Source organism: Salvelinus fontinalis, chromosome 39 (genome assembly GCF_029448725.1).
Source record: "Salvelinus fontinalis isolate EN_2023a chromosome 39, ASM2944872v1, whole genome shotgun sequence".
Lineage (NCBI taxonomy): Eukaryota > Metazoa > Chordata > Actinopteri > Salmoniformes > Salmonidae > Salvelinus > Salvelinus fontinalis.
In genome coordinates, this window is record NC_074703.1 from 19,916,377 (window position 1) to 19,929,782 (window position 13,406).

At 42.7% G+C, this 13,406-nt stretch overlaps 2 protein-coding genes across 2 annotated transcripts; one reads left to right on the top strand and one right to left on the bottom strand.

The window, feature by feature from the left end:
* Nucleotides 1-854: 854 nt before the first annotated feature.
* srr (serine racemase) lies at nucleotides 855-4,485 on the bottom strand. The gene is made up of 7 exons (XM_055905464.1): nucleotides 4,368-4,485; nucleotides 2,817-3,001; nucleotides 2,462-2,643; nucleotides 2,231-2,361; nucleotides 1,952-2,100; nucleotides 1,688-1,777; nucleotides 855-1,468 (listed from the first exon to the last, which is right to left on the bottom strand). Exons 2-7 carry the CDS (start codon nucleotides 2,998-3,000, stop codon nucleotides 1,227-1,229), a joined length of 978 nt encoding a protein of 325 aa, XP_055761439.1. The 5' UTR covers nucleotide 3,001; nucleotides 4,368-4,485; the 3' UTR covers nucleotides 855-1,226.
* A 42-nt stretch (nucleotides 4,486-4,527) lies between these two features.
* On the top strand, nucleotides 4,528-12,974 carry trmu (tRNA 5-methylaminomethyl-2-thiouridylate methyltransferase). The gene is made up of 11 exons (XM_055905463.1): nucleotides 4,528-4,739; nucleotides 4,894-5,059; nucleotides 5,792-5,898; nucleotides 6,041-6,166; nucleotides 6,779-6,951; nucleotides 10,066-10,119; nucleotides 10,243-10,309; nucleotides 10,441-10,541; nucleotides 10,686-10,830; nucleotides 11,434-11,516; nucleotides 12,258-12,974. Exons 1-11 carry the CDS (start codon nucleotides 4,658-4,660, stop codon nucleotides 12,402-12,404), a joined length of 1,251 nt encoding a protein of 416 aa, XP_055761438.1. The 5' UTR covers nucleotides 4,528-4,657; the 3' UTR covers nucleotides 12,405-12,974.
* The last annotated feature ends 432 nt before the right edge of the window (nucleotides 12,975-13,406 follow it).

Genomic DNA, 13,406 nt, shown 5'->3' on the forward strand with positions numbered 1-13,406 from the left:
TCTGTCAGAGTGAACATTGTATTCTTGGTCACCTCCCAAGGCCCTTCTCCGCCGATTGCTCAGTTTGGCCGGGCGGCCAGCTCTAGGAAGAGTGTTGGTCGTTCCAAACTTCTTCCATTTAAGAATGATGGAGGCCACTGTGTTCTTTGGGACTTCCAATGCTGCAGACATTTTTTGGTACCCTTTCCCAGGTCTGTGCCTCGACACAATCCTGTCTCTGCGCTCTACGGACAATTCCTTTGACCTCTTGGCTTGGTTTTTGCTCTGACATGCACTGTCAACTGTGGGACCTTATATAGACAGGTGTGTGCCTTTCCAAATCATATCCAATCAATTGAATTTACCACAGGTGGACTCCAATCAAGTTGTTGAAACGTCTCAAGGATGATCAATGGAAACAGGATGCACCTGAGCTCAATTTCAAAGTCTTGTAGCAAAGGATCTGAATACTTATGTAAATAAGGTATTGCTGTTTTTCATTTTTAATAAACGTGCAAACATTTCTAAAACCCTGTTTCACTTTGACATTATGAGGTATTGTGTGTAGATTGATAAGGAAAAAAATACATGTAATCCATTTTAGAACAAGGCTGTAAAGTAACAAAATGTGGATAAAGGGGTCTGAATACTTTCCGAATGCATTGTAGGTTATGGGCTACTCATAGTTTTTTTATTTGGCAACTCTGATTCACTGATGGTGTTACCTAGGCATGTGTGCTTCTTACGTGCCTAATATACACCCCATCAAGTGATTGCTATGCAGTATGGACATGAGAATTTGTCTTTCAGTTGAACAAAGAGCACAGTTGAGTTGTTGACATTTCAGTGATCAAACACAGCATATGTTCCTGATATTGAATACATTGCATAGTTTATTTGCAAAAAGATAATATCACAGTATAAAAAGTATTAGTGAGAAAAATAATGCAGGATTTGCACCTAAGTCACGTCACGGGCTGGTTAGAGCGATGGTCATTCTTTCTTCTCTGTAACAGTCAACGTAGTAAAATAATAATGCATAATCTCTCCTAACTCAGACTGGTTGGAATAATCAATCTTTATTCTCTGTAGTAGTCACTGTAATAATAACTTTGGGAACATTCATTGGGGAAACGCATGAGGAGAACTTGAACAAATCACGCCGGACTAAATACGCTGGAAAACTGTTGTCAGTGGCCTATGCTTCATGAGTAGAAAAATACCTAAGTAAGTAAGTAACTAGATATTCAATCAGGGAAGTTAGTGAGCTCGTCTTTGCCAATGTTTCCTCCACTGAGGATGACCACCACGTTCCTCCCAGCAATGTCAGGGATTCTGTCGTTAGCGATGGCAGCGAATGCCGCGGACCCTGACGGTTCCACCAGGAGCCCCGCCCTGTACAGGGTCGACACGGCAGCCTTGATCTCCTCATCGCTCACCAGTACGATCTCCTCAACGTAGCGCTGGCACAGCTCGTAGGGCAGGGTGCCTGGGGGGACAACAACACACCATGCAGTTAGCAATGGTAGATGTTTTAACCTTTACGTGACTTATGGTACAAAACACATCAGGGAGTTAGCACAGGTAAAGAAGGTACAATTCACAGATTAGTTTGCTTGGCTATGGTTCATTCCAGATGAAGACAAAGTTGTTCCCTCTTATGGCCTGATCTTTTCGGATTTATTTAGGTCTAGCCAATGTACTGTACCTGCAAAAGGTGGAGCCAGTCCTGACGCGATGCTCTTGGTGTCCATGCCTATAGGCTTCTTCTCGATGAAACTTTTGTACATGGTGCAGGCTAATGAATCAAAGACAGGAAATGAAGGTAAACAAAATGGTCATACTGTATATCAACCCCTCAGTATATTGTCCCATGTGTATGTTCATGTATATCAGTTAGTGGTGTATCATGGTTGTAAAAAGCCCTGCCTGATATTGTCTTGGTGAGATTTAAACAACAGGTGTTATGTACCTCCTTCTGGCTCTACTCCGTAGATCCTTGTCTTCTCGCAGCCGGCCAGTTTGATGGCAGCAGCCACCCCAGCCAGTAGACCTCCTCCTCCACAGCACACCACCACTACATCAGGCTGGGGCATCACCTCCAGTACCTCAAAACCTAGACTACAGCACAGAGAGAGGGGGGTGGGAGCGAGGGAGTGAGAGAGACAGACAGTGAGAGACAGACCAGCATTTTATTTTCGTAAAGGCCCGCATAAAGCTGGTTTTGTTGTCTTGTTCGGCTGTTCTATACCTGGCATGTCCTGCAATCAGGTCCAGGTCGTCATATGAGTGGAGGAACGTCATGTTTTCCTCCTGGACACAACGATTCACCACGTTCATCAGCAAGGCCGTGGGCACCCGTTCCACCTCACATCCAAAATTCTGGAGCGAATGGACAGATATGTTTGGTTATTTTCAGATGTGTCATTTTAGACGATACAATTTAAAGACTGAAACAGTCAATTGGAAACAAGAACCTGACTTGTATGAGTGTAGATCTGGATACAGGGGCTGTCTCTGGCATCACCACTTTCCCCTTGGAGCCGTAGTGTTTAGAGGCATACGCAAAAGACTTCCCATAGTTCCCTGCAGACATGGTGACAAAATGGGCTCCTTTTGGTCTCCTGGCAAACTGGTTGGCCACTCCTCTTATCTTAAACGAACCTGGCAATTAACACAATGACAGGAACTGCTGTTATTGTATCACTCTCAATGTCCAACATCAACCATGTCTATCAATATATCTACTACAAAACGGCCTACATTATTCATTGAAACTTGTACAGTAGTAATGTAAATGTGCCTGACTAAGGCATTTAATTCATACACAAACTCACCAGTCCTCTGCATGTTCTCCAGTTTGATGTGGATGTTACAGGGGATGTTGAGCGGTAGTGTTGTTTGGCACCATGGGATCATAGGAGTATTGATGACTCCCAAAGGACTGGTCCTCACTGTCTCTCTGGCATCTCTTAGCAGATCCAAAGTGATGGCTTTCATTGATAGTGGCACGTCCACCATGCTGAAAGACAACCACAGAGTTGTATCAAAGTGGTTCGAAACAGTCTTGGTGGGATTATCCTAAAAACAGTCATTAATTTGCATAGAAAACAACCTCTCACTCAACCTCTCACTCAACATCAACAAAACAAAGGAGATGATTGTGTACCTCAGGAAATTGTGTACTTGTGTACTACCCCCCCCCCCCCCCCCCCCATCTACATCGACAGGACTGCAGTGGAGAAGGTGGAAAGCTTCAAGTTCCTTGGCGTACACATCACTGACAAACTGAAATGGACCACCCACACAGACAGTGTGGTGAAGAAGGCGCAACAGAGCCTCTTCAATCTCAGGAGGCGAAAGAAATTTGGCGTGTCACCTAAAACCCTTACAAACTTTTACAGATGCACAATTGAAAGCATCCTGTCGGACAGTATCACTGCCTGGTACGGCAACTGCACCGCCTGCAACCGCAAGGCTCTCCAGAGGGTGGTGCGGTCTGCCCAACGCATTACCGGGGGCAAACTAGCCGCCCTCCAGGACACCTACAGCACCCGATGTCACAAGAAGGCCTAAACCAACCGAGCCACTGCCTGTTCACCCAGCTATCATCCAGAAGTCGAGGTCAGTACAGGTGCATCAAAGCTGGGACAGAGAGACTGAAAAACAGCTTCTATCTCAAGGCCATCAGACTGTTAAACAGCCATCACTAGCACATTAGAGGCTGCTGTCTATAGGCATAGATTAGAAATCACTGGCCACTTTAAGGAATGGAACACTAGTGACTAATATATAATAATGTTGACATATCTGGCATTACTAATCTCATTTGTATATACTGTATTCTATACTATTCTACTCTATCTTAGTCACTTAATAATGTTTACATATCTTGCATTACTCATCTCATATCTATATACTGTTTTCTATACTATTCTACTGTATCTTAGTCCGTTCCGCTCTGACATCGCTCGTCCATATGTACATAGTCTTAATTCATTCCTACTTGTGTGTATTGGGTATATGTTGTGTAATTTGTGAGATATTATTGCACTGTCGGAGCTAGAAGCACAAGCATTTCGCTACACCCTACGAATCACGTGTATGTAACCAATAACATTTGATTTGATGAGAAGGATTATCCTTATGACTTCCTTGGCTCCTTTCCACCAAATTAAACATTATATATTGTTTCATTCTTCTGCTCTGTTAATACTTGCAAAAAGAGTTAACGTTAATGAAATCACGTAACACAAAATTATCTCACCATTGACACGGTGGAACTATTACTACAGATTTAACGTTACACATTTGTGCAATATATTCCACTTTTGCGGGTGTAACAGTCAATATAATCAGAGACAGTTGTATAATTCTAGTCAACGTACCTTGATACTTTCGAAAAATATATGCAAATGTGTGGATTTTCGAGATTTTTATCCAATTTACGGAGCAGAATTTCAACAGCTCCGTTATGTTTACACAGTGTTACAGTTATTCTGGCACCCGCAACACACGTAAACCCTAGCTGGAACTAAAGCCACACGTGACTTGTTTCTAGTCGGACATTGTTTTGAGACGGAACGAGGAAATGGCCGCGTCTGTCCGAAAAAGTTAAGTTGTAACCTGAATTAGTCAATTCAAAACGTATTTTCGTGGCAAATAGTTGTGAAAAATCATGGGTGTCGTGAGACATATCGTGTGCGCGATGTCTGGGGGAGTTGACAGCTCTGTAACGGCTTTGTTACTCAGAAGAAGAGGTGAGACGTTCCTTCACTGGGACACTCAACATTAACTAGTCTAAACTCCTTGAGACGATACAAATAAACTGAATATTTTTTTAATGAGTTAACGGAATATGTCTTATTTTATATCTAAGTTTCACGTCTTCCCAATGGCTTGTTTTATTGACAGGGTACCACGTTACTGGAGTGTTTATGAAGAACTGGGATTCCCTGGATGAGAATGGGGTGTGTTCCTCCGAAAAGGACTGTGAAGATGCCTACAAAGTGTGCCAGAATCTGGACATACCTTTCCATCAAGTGTCCTACGTCAAAGAGTACTGGCACGAAGTGTTCACGTAGGTATCCTCCTTAATTAGATGATTGTTAAATCTGTATAATTGGAACAGTTGTAGCCCGGCTAAGCAGACAGCTGCACTCAGCTTATTTGAAATAATGTGAGTTATCCCGGGATTAGGTTGGTGTCACAAGGCTAGATCTGGGGTGTGTTCATTGTCTTGCAAAGGAAATCGTTTACCGTTTAAGAACCAAACAGATAAAATGGAACGAAATGGGAAGGGATTTATCTGAATTTGTCCAATAGAAACACACATTTTCATTGCAAAACGTTTTCCGTTTGCAACAGAATCTGATAAATGAATATACCCCAGATTGATGGGTATAATTTGTGGAACGTTCCAATAGGAATCAGTTCCAAAAACTTTGAAGTACAAGGTTGCCAACAAACAATACGTACAAAGTAGCATAATCAATTCACCTAGTTAACTAGCTGCCGAATAGGCATCAACTCACCACGTAGCTTATTCTTAATGTTTATCCATAGACTACCAGAGTAAGGACATACATTTTTCAGCATAAATGTGGTGAGTAAAAAACTTTATCAAATAGCCCACTCCCTACCCGGTATCTTATTCTACCACTATACAACTTTGTATGTGCGTTGTTTGTTGGCAACCTTGTTATTTGCAAAGTTTTTGGAAGAGATTCCTGTTGGAACGTTACACAAATTATACCCACCCACTCCAGATTGCTCTCTTTCTCAATGTCTGACCAATGTCTCCCTTCTTCAGCAATCTTTTGAAGGAATATGAGAAGGGCAGGACACCAAATCCAGACATTCTGTGCAACAAACACATCAAGTTCAACCACTTCTACAATTATGCCATCAACGGCTTGGGTATGTAGCATAATAATGCTCAGTATTAGTATGCATTATATTATAAAAACATCCAAGTATGCTAAGAACTTCAAGTACCATTAAAGAAACTGAGCTTGTACAAAAAAAAGACAATATTGTGTTGTTGCTGATTTCCCCCTAGGTGCTGATGCCATGGCGACAGGCCACTATGCCAGGACATCTCAGGAGGATGAAGATGTCTTCCAACAGAGTCATGTGTCTCCTCCCCCTCAACATGTCTTCAGAGACCGTTTTGAGATCCGGAACCGTAAGACCAACAAACTCCTCTCAACATCTTTCTGTGCTTTTCTCATACCAATGTTTTATTATTATTATTATTATTATTATTATTATGTCAATCTTACCTCTATAACAATATGGAGACTTTGGGCGTTTTCACATATCATCTTATGATCCGGATCCTGGAGCATTTGGTACCCTGATCCGCGCTATAAAGTATGTGTGAAATGCAAACAAACGCTGTTTGAAATGAAACCTGGTCCTGCGTGAGTAGCGGATCCAGGACCTAGGGTACCAGGTATTGTGACGTGGTAGCACGAGTCGCGTGGAACTTTTTTGCCCGTTGTAAAGAAGCTAGCTCGCTAACGTCATGTAGAATGTGCGTCTTGCTAATCACACCCTGAAACGGTTATTTTCAGGTTGTGTGAAATCAAAATATGATCTGTAGAATTCTCAAAAACGGTCCAGGGTACCTGCGTTTTATATGTGAAAGGCTTTTATCTGTAAGTCTGTGGACATTTGATATGTGTCGAGAAATTCAGGGAACTTGAATGAGTACCACCATTGGTTATATTTAAAATAGGGACCGATATTATAGGGCTGTCATTAGATTTGTAACCCTTTGTTATCTCCGTTGAAGCGGTGAGGTTGTACCAGGGAGCGGACCGTTTTAAGGACCAGACATTCTTCCTCAGCCAGATGTCTCAGGATGCTTTGCGGCGTACAGTCTTCCCCCTGTCGGGACTCACCAAAGACTACGTGAAGAAGATTGCAGCCGAGGCCGGCTTCCAACACGTCCTGAAGAGGAAAGAGGTAACCAACCACACAGACAGATACACTGCCCTCTGTATGTACTGTATTTTGACATTAAAGCAAAACATTTACATTTGTCCCTGTACTCCAGCATTTTCGATTTGAGATCAAATCATATGAGGCGACAAGTACAGAATGTCAACTTTAACATGAGGTTCGAAATATGATTTAGGCCTCTCAGACTAGGCCTTGTAGAAACAGGGTCAATCAAGTTAGGTCTGCCAAATTAATGTAGTATTGGAAACAATACATCAATCCAGGCATAGCCTATCATCATCATCATCATAAAAAGTGTAGTTTATAACATGCACAATTAGAAGCATCAATCTACACTACCGTTCAAAAGTTTGGGGTCACTTAGAAATGTCCTTGTTTTTGAAAGAAAAGCTCATTTTTTTTGTACATTGAAATAAAATTGATCAGAAATACAGTGTTGACATTGTTAATGTTGTAAATGACTATTGTAGCTGGAAACTGCACATTTTTTATGGAATATCTACGTAGGCGTACAGGGGGCACGTTATCAGCAACCATCACTCCTGTGTTCCAATGGCACGTTGTGTTAGCTAATCCAAGTTTATCATTTTAAAAGGCTAATTGATCATTAGAAAACCCTTTTGCAATGATGTTGGCAGCTTCATTAAATTGTACCCGCAAAACACCAGTCTCAACGCCAACGGTGAGGAGGCGACTCCGGGATGCTGGCCTTCTAGGCAGAGTTGCAAAGAAAAAGGCATATCTCACACTGGCCAATTAAAGGAAAAGATTAAGATGGTCAAGAGAACACAGACACTGGATATAGGAGGCCTAGAACAAGGACATTTCTAAGTGACCCCAAACTTTTGATCGGTAGTGTATGTAGTTCAAGCTTGACTAAATTCGAGCCCAGTAACTTTGCTCACCGCATCCTCCTTCGTTTGCCTCGTCTGGCTGCCACAAAGCCCCCCCACCTTGGAGACAGTCAATCACATCATTGTGGAGCTGCTGATCTGCTCGAAGTGTGTGCGTGCCACTGGCCATGTACTTTCCTGGACATGCTGGCTGTTCTCGGCGACGCATCACTTCAAAATGCATTCCGTCTTGGTGTTATCGGTTGGCCTACTACCATTGGTAGTACCTTTTTTTAAATGTAAGTTATGAATCGCGAATCACCACACAGCTGACACACTTCGATTTCATCCATCATTTTGATTTCAATTTGGTTGTCCAAAATACTGTCACTGTGTCTTTGCTGGTGAATGCCCTTGATCTCTGGCCTGTCAATTGGTTCAATGACATTGTTGTTTCGTCTATTAATCGCTTCTAATAGACCTGGAAATTATGCATTAAACATGAATTTAAGAGTGTTTTTATAATGAGTGACGTCCCACGTTTAACCTGGACACAAATAGTAGGAGTTTGCCCTGGCTTCAGCCATGATGCACGAGAGAGAAATGAAACATCTGCACGTCACCTGCAGGTGCGCGCTTGTGTGTTTCACTGTCCAATCTGAGTCTCGGACGTGATCTGAATGTGTGATCTGAGGCTGTTTGGTCTCTTGCGCATCAACTTGGGAAAGCCTCGAGGGAGAGCGGACAGTGCATTATAAACAAAGCGCTGCATATATTGCCAGAAACATAACACATCTTATCATTTTTTTTCCTTTTTTTGTGGGGTGTGGAGAAAAAGGGGCATCCCTTAAGCAGTAATTCATCTTAGTCCGGCCTATCTTTATCGGCTATTTTCTCAAAATGACCTTTCTCAGCTTTCAAAGGAGGTACATTTACATTATTCCACACACTGGTACTTAGGACTTGTAGCCAGACTTGTCCAAAGGCTTTTTTTGATATCTTGTCATTTTTATTTCAAGTGGCATTTTATCTGTAAGTTTATGCAAAATTTCGCCTCCATCACGCTGACGGTGTCATTGCATTTTGGTACACCAGAAGTACATTCATTTCCAATGGAACGCTGCATTTGCCTTGCAGGATTGTGTTGCAGTTGACTGCATTTGGTGTGGTCCACACATACGTTCGATAAATCCAGCGTATGCACATCTTGACAGAAATAGTAGCAGAAGGGGAATGTTGAACTTTTGTTGCACACACATCCAGATGATGATGCATACCATTTTGCGCAATATGCTGTTGGTATGATCAAGGCGCATGCATCCGTCAGTGTTTATATTTATTGAGGATTTGCTTCATTTGCATATTTTAAATCAAAATGTTTTTCTTTGAATAGAAAAATCTGTTCTATGTATGTATACTTTCAACTGATAGTTTCATTCTGATATGAGTAAAGGGGAAAAATAGCCTGTTAGGGTGTGGTATCTGGTCTTAATGTGCATGCTACTGTAACAGTATAACTTTAAACCGTCCCCTCGCCCCGACACGGGCGCGAACCAGGGACCCTCTGCACACATCAACAACAGTCACCCACGAAGCGTCGTTACCCATCGCTCCACAAAAGCCGTGGCCCTTGCAGAGCAAGGGGAAACCACTACTTCAAGGTCTCAGAGCAAGTGACGTAACCGATTGAAAGGCTATTAGCGCGCACCACCGCTAACTAACTAGCTAGCCATTTCACATCTGTTACACTACCATGATTACAGATAATCATTCATGAATAATGATGATCATACCCCCAAAATCATATATACAGATCATACCCTCCCAAAAATGCTAATGTCTCCTGTTATTGATACACTACTAGTTCATTTGTCCAAATACTCGTGACTTCTTCACATGGTGGTGGGGACTTGTGCTTTCATTTCTCAACGGTAAAACAGATGTGTATGAAAATACCCTCAAATTAAAGGTGACATTCACCTCATACTGTACATTCACCTCATATGAAACATTTGATCTCAAATCTAAAATGCTGGAGTATAGAGCCAAATGTAAAATGTCAGTTTTGCTGTCCAAGTACATACGGACAGGAGTACTAAAGTATTGATCATCTCTCCTCTCCGAGCTGCCTACAGATTAAAAAAGTTTAACATAATTTCATTGCATTGTTGTTGTTCGGCCTACACCCTAATTACACTGTATTGACAAAGATTACATCTTACAAAGTCACTTGTATGTTTTCGTGGACTGTGTGGCAACACTGAATATCATTATCTGTTTCCAGAGTATGGGCATCTGCTTTATTGGAGAGAGGAAATTTGAGGATTTCATTCTAGAGGTATGGAATTAAAATACACACACAACTGTACTGTATGAAGTTCATTATTGAGAGACACTGGCCGTAGTAATAAATAAACATGTTTGTGTGTAATAACAATCTGCATTTCTGTTTTTCTGTCAGTATTTAGAGCCGAAACCAGGGAACTTTGTCTCCATTGAGGATGGGAAGATCATGGGGGAACATAAAGGTAATGCTGTGTGATATCCTCAGTGGTATCTTCTATGGTAGTGCTTGTCCCACTATCCTTATAAGAGTACTGCTCTTCCAATAGTAAACCTTAACATTAACGACTGGTTCTCTGCATCTTCTTCCTTTCAGGTTGGTTCACCCTGACACTAGGCCAAAGGGCTAGGATTGGTGGGCAGAGGGATGCATGGTTTGTTGTGGACAAAGACATTACTACTGGAGAAGTGTTTGTGGTAAGGAATGGTTTCTACCTCTTTCGGATACTATTATAGCTAATTTTGTCCTAAACAACCAGCCTAACTACAGTACAGGCAGATCTCCCACCTCCTTGCTGTTGATTCTCAATGGGATTCTGATTCTAAACTCCCTAACATCAGGGTCCGACCACCAATCACCCGGCTCTATTCAGAGACACAGTACGAACCGATCGTTTCCATTGGATAACGGAGGACCCTCCCACTGAGCTGATCCAGACTAAGATGATGGAGTGTCACTTCCGCTTCATCCACCAGATGCCTCTCAGTGAGTCACATAACACGTTAGGGCCAGACACAGTTTGTAAGGATGTGTCATTAACAATCCTTTTACCTGGGCCTCCCGAGAGGCGCAGTGGTCTAATGCCCTGCATCGCAGTGCTTGATGTGTCACTACAGACCCGGGTTCGATCCCAGGCTGTGTCACAACTGGCCATGACCGGGAGTCCCACTGGGCGGCGCAAAAGTGGCCAAGTGTCATCAGGGTTAGGGGAGGGTTTGGCTGGGGGGCTTTACTTGGCTTATCACGCTCTAGCGTCTCCTTGTGGTGGGCCCGGGTGCCTGCAGGCTGACTTCGCTCGTCAGTTGAACGGTGTTTCCTGGTTAACGGGTTAAGCGGGCGGGTCATGTTTCGGAGGACGCATGACTCGACCTTCGCCTCTCCCGGACCCATTGGGGAGTTGCAGCGATGAGACAAGAATTGGATTTGGATAATTGGATATGACAAAGTTGGGGAGAAAAAAAACAATATCGTTACCTCCCATACGGCTTAAGAAACAGCTTTATTGAGTCAAATGTACACTTCAAACGTGTTAGTGACATGTTAGTGTTAGTAACATGTTAATAACACAGTGAGGTTGTGTATCTCCAGCCCCTTGCACTGTGACCTTGAACATGGATGGCTCTGTGTGGATCATGCTGTCTCAGCCAATCAGAGCACTCACACCAGGACAGGTAAGTTCTCTGTTTCCCACACGTAGACATGTAAGCCGCCTGTCTCACCCTTTTCAGAGTTTGGGCAGTTGGTTTCATTACTTTCTAGGGATGTTTTGTTCTCAGAAGAATTTTAACTATGAGTAAAATTTCTTTAGGCCATTTTCAAATTGATTTATTGTCGTTAGGTCAGCTTTTAAGAGTAAAGCCAACCCATGAACCATTACAGTGGTTTTAGTTGAGCTGGTGTGTTAGTCCCAGTGTGTTATTCCTTAAGATCCTGATTAGCTAGCTAACAAAGGCCTATCATAGGCCCAACAAACGTAGCCAGCTGCTCCAGTGTGTCTCTGGTTTCTCTGACAGGGATTACTCCAGACTCTAGTCAGGGTACAAAGAGCCTTGTCCACGCTTGGATTACCGCCCTTTCTTCATGCGATATCCCATAACCCACTGCTCTGGGAAAACAATATGGCCGAGACGCGTTTGTCTTGGAGCTCTGGGCTCGAGGCCAGAGTGAGGGTAGATGAATAGAGAAGCGATAGAGAATAGTGGTTTGTGTATGCGCTCAAATGTGGGAGTTAGTTCAGAGGGACTAGGAGTCAATATTCAGCATCAATGTCTCCCACTAACATTCATTTTCTGTGCCCGTCTCATCTACCTCAACATTGACTGAATAGCCTTGCTTCAAAGCTTCCGTCAATGTCTGCTCATCACTACCCTCCCTTCTAATTTCTCCATATTCACTTCGCTCATCTCCCCCAGTTTGCAGTGCTGTACAAGGGGGATGAGTGTCTGGGAAGTGGGAAGATCGTCCGTCTGGGCCCCACAGAGCACACTCTCCAACAGGGGCGAGACCGCATGAAGGAAGCCCCTGTGGCCAAGGAGAGGACTCCGGAACCAGCCAGCTGAGCCTGAGAGAGATTTCCTAGAAACAGACCCTAGGCCCAGGCCTATCCACTGTCGATATGGACCTAACCTTACATTGCAGACTTCAGTCACACTGCTGATGAAGACTACTGTACTTCCACAAGCCTTATCCCATTCTCTGAACCCCTACTGATGAACAGAAGGGCACACTGATCATGCTTTCGGACCTGTCCACTCGTCAAAAAACACACACTCAAACTTCCTCTGTACTGTTGCCCTTAGTTGATACATCTTCCTATTAGGGTACTTGTGACGTACATCATTATTTGACAGTGTGGACTGTGTACAATCATGCACATGGTAATTCATTGTCTAATTTATTTATTTGGACAGATTATTAGAAAATGTGAAATGCATATTTCAAAAATTATGGATTTTGTGATAATCCAAACAAGTAGAGTGCCTGTTCCTTTGGTGCCATTTCACCTAAACACATTTTGGATTGAACTGCAATCTTTTCAACTATAAAATATGCAATATGTAAATAGAGAATAACTTGAATTCAGAAATGAAGAGCAAGTGATTAAACTTACGATTGTTTTAAATTTATAAGTGATTTCTTGCCTTTTTGTGGCCAGCAGAAAACCTCACTGAAGAAATCCAGCTAAAGTATGTGTCACTTTACTTTACCTCTGTTGCTACTGATTTACGTCTTCTTCCTCTCTCGCCACAAGGGGGCGAACACGTACAAGTTATACTTAACCTATACTTTGCATATGCACTGGTGGTTAAATTAACGTAATTTATGTTATACCAGGTGGAATGTAGATGTAACTACCAAAATAATGGAAACACTGGAGGAAATGTGGGATACAAAGTATGTTGTGGTTCCTGAGTTAATTAAGCGATTAACATCCCATTGTGCTTGGTTAGGGTGTATAAAATGCTGGGGAGCACATTATTTTGGCTGCCATGGCTATGCACCTATAGGATAGCAATGCCCCCATCCACAGTGCATGAGTAATCACAATGGTTTGATGAGCA

What these genes read in the sequence shown, in the direction of transcription:
- trmu (XM_055905463.1), top strand. Translation starts at nt 4,658, where the DNA reads ATGGGTGTCGTGAGACATATCGTGTGCGCGATGTCTGGGGGAGTTGAC. An exon ending in TTATGCCATCAACGGCTTGG is followed by an intron (nt 5,899 to 6,040) that starts GTATGTAGCATA and finishes ATTTCCCCCTAG; the next exon opens with GTGCTGATGCCATGGCGACA. An exon ending in ACGTCCTGAAGAGGAAAGAG is followed by an intron (nt 6,952 to 10,065) that starts GTAACCAACCAC and finishes ATCTGTTTCCAG; the next exon opens with AGTATGGGCATCTGCTTTAT.
- srr (XM_055905464.1), bottom strand. Translation starts at nt 3,000, where the DNA reads ATGGTGGACGTGCCACTATCAATGAAAGCCATCACTTTGGATCTGCTA. An exon ending in CTGATTGCAGGACATGCCAG is followed by an intron (nt 2,101 to 2,230) that starts GTATAGAACAGC and finishes TCTGTGCTGTAG; the next exon opens with TCTAGGTTTTGAGGTACTGG. An exon ending in ACTGGCTCCACCTTTTGCAG is followed by an intron (nt 1,469 to 1,687) that starts GTACAGTACATT and finishes TTGTCCCCCCAG; the next exon opens with GCACCCTGCCCTACGAGCTG.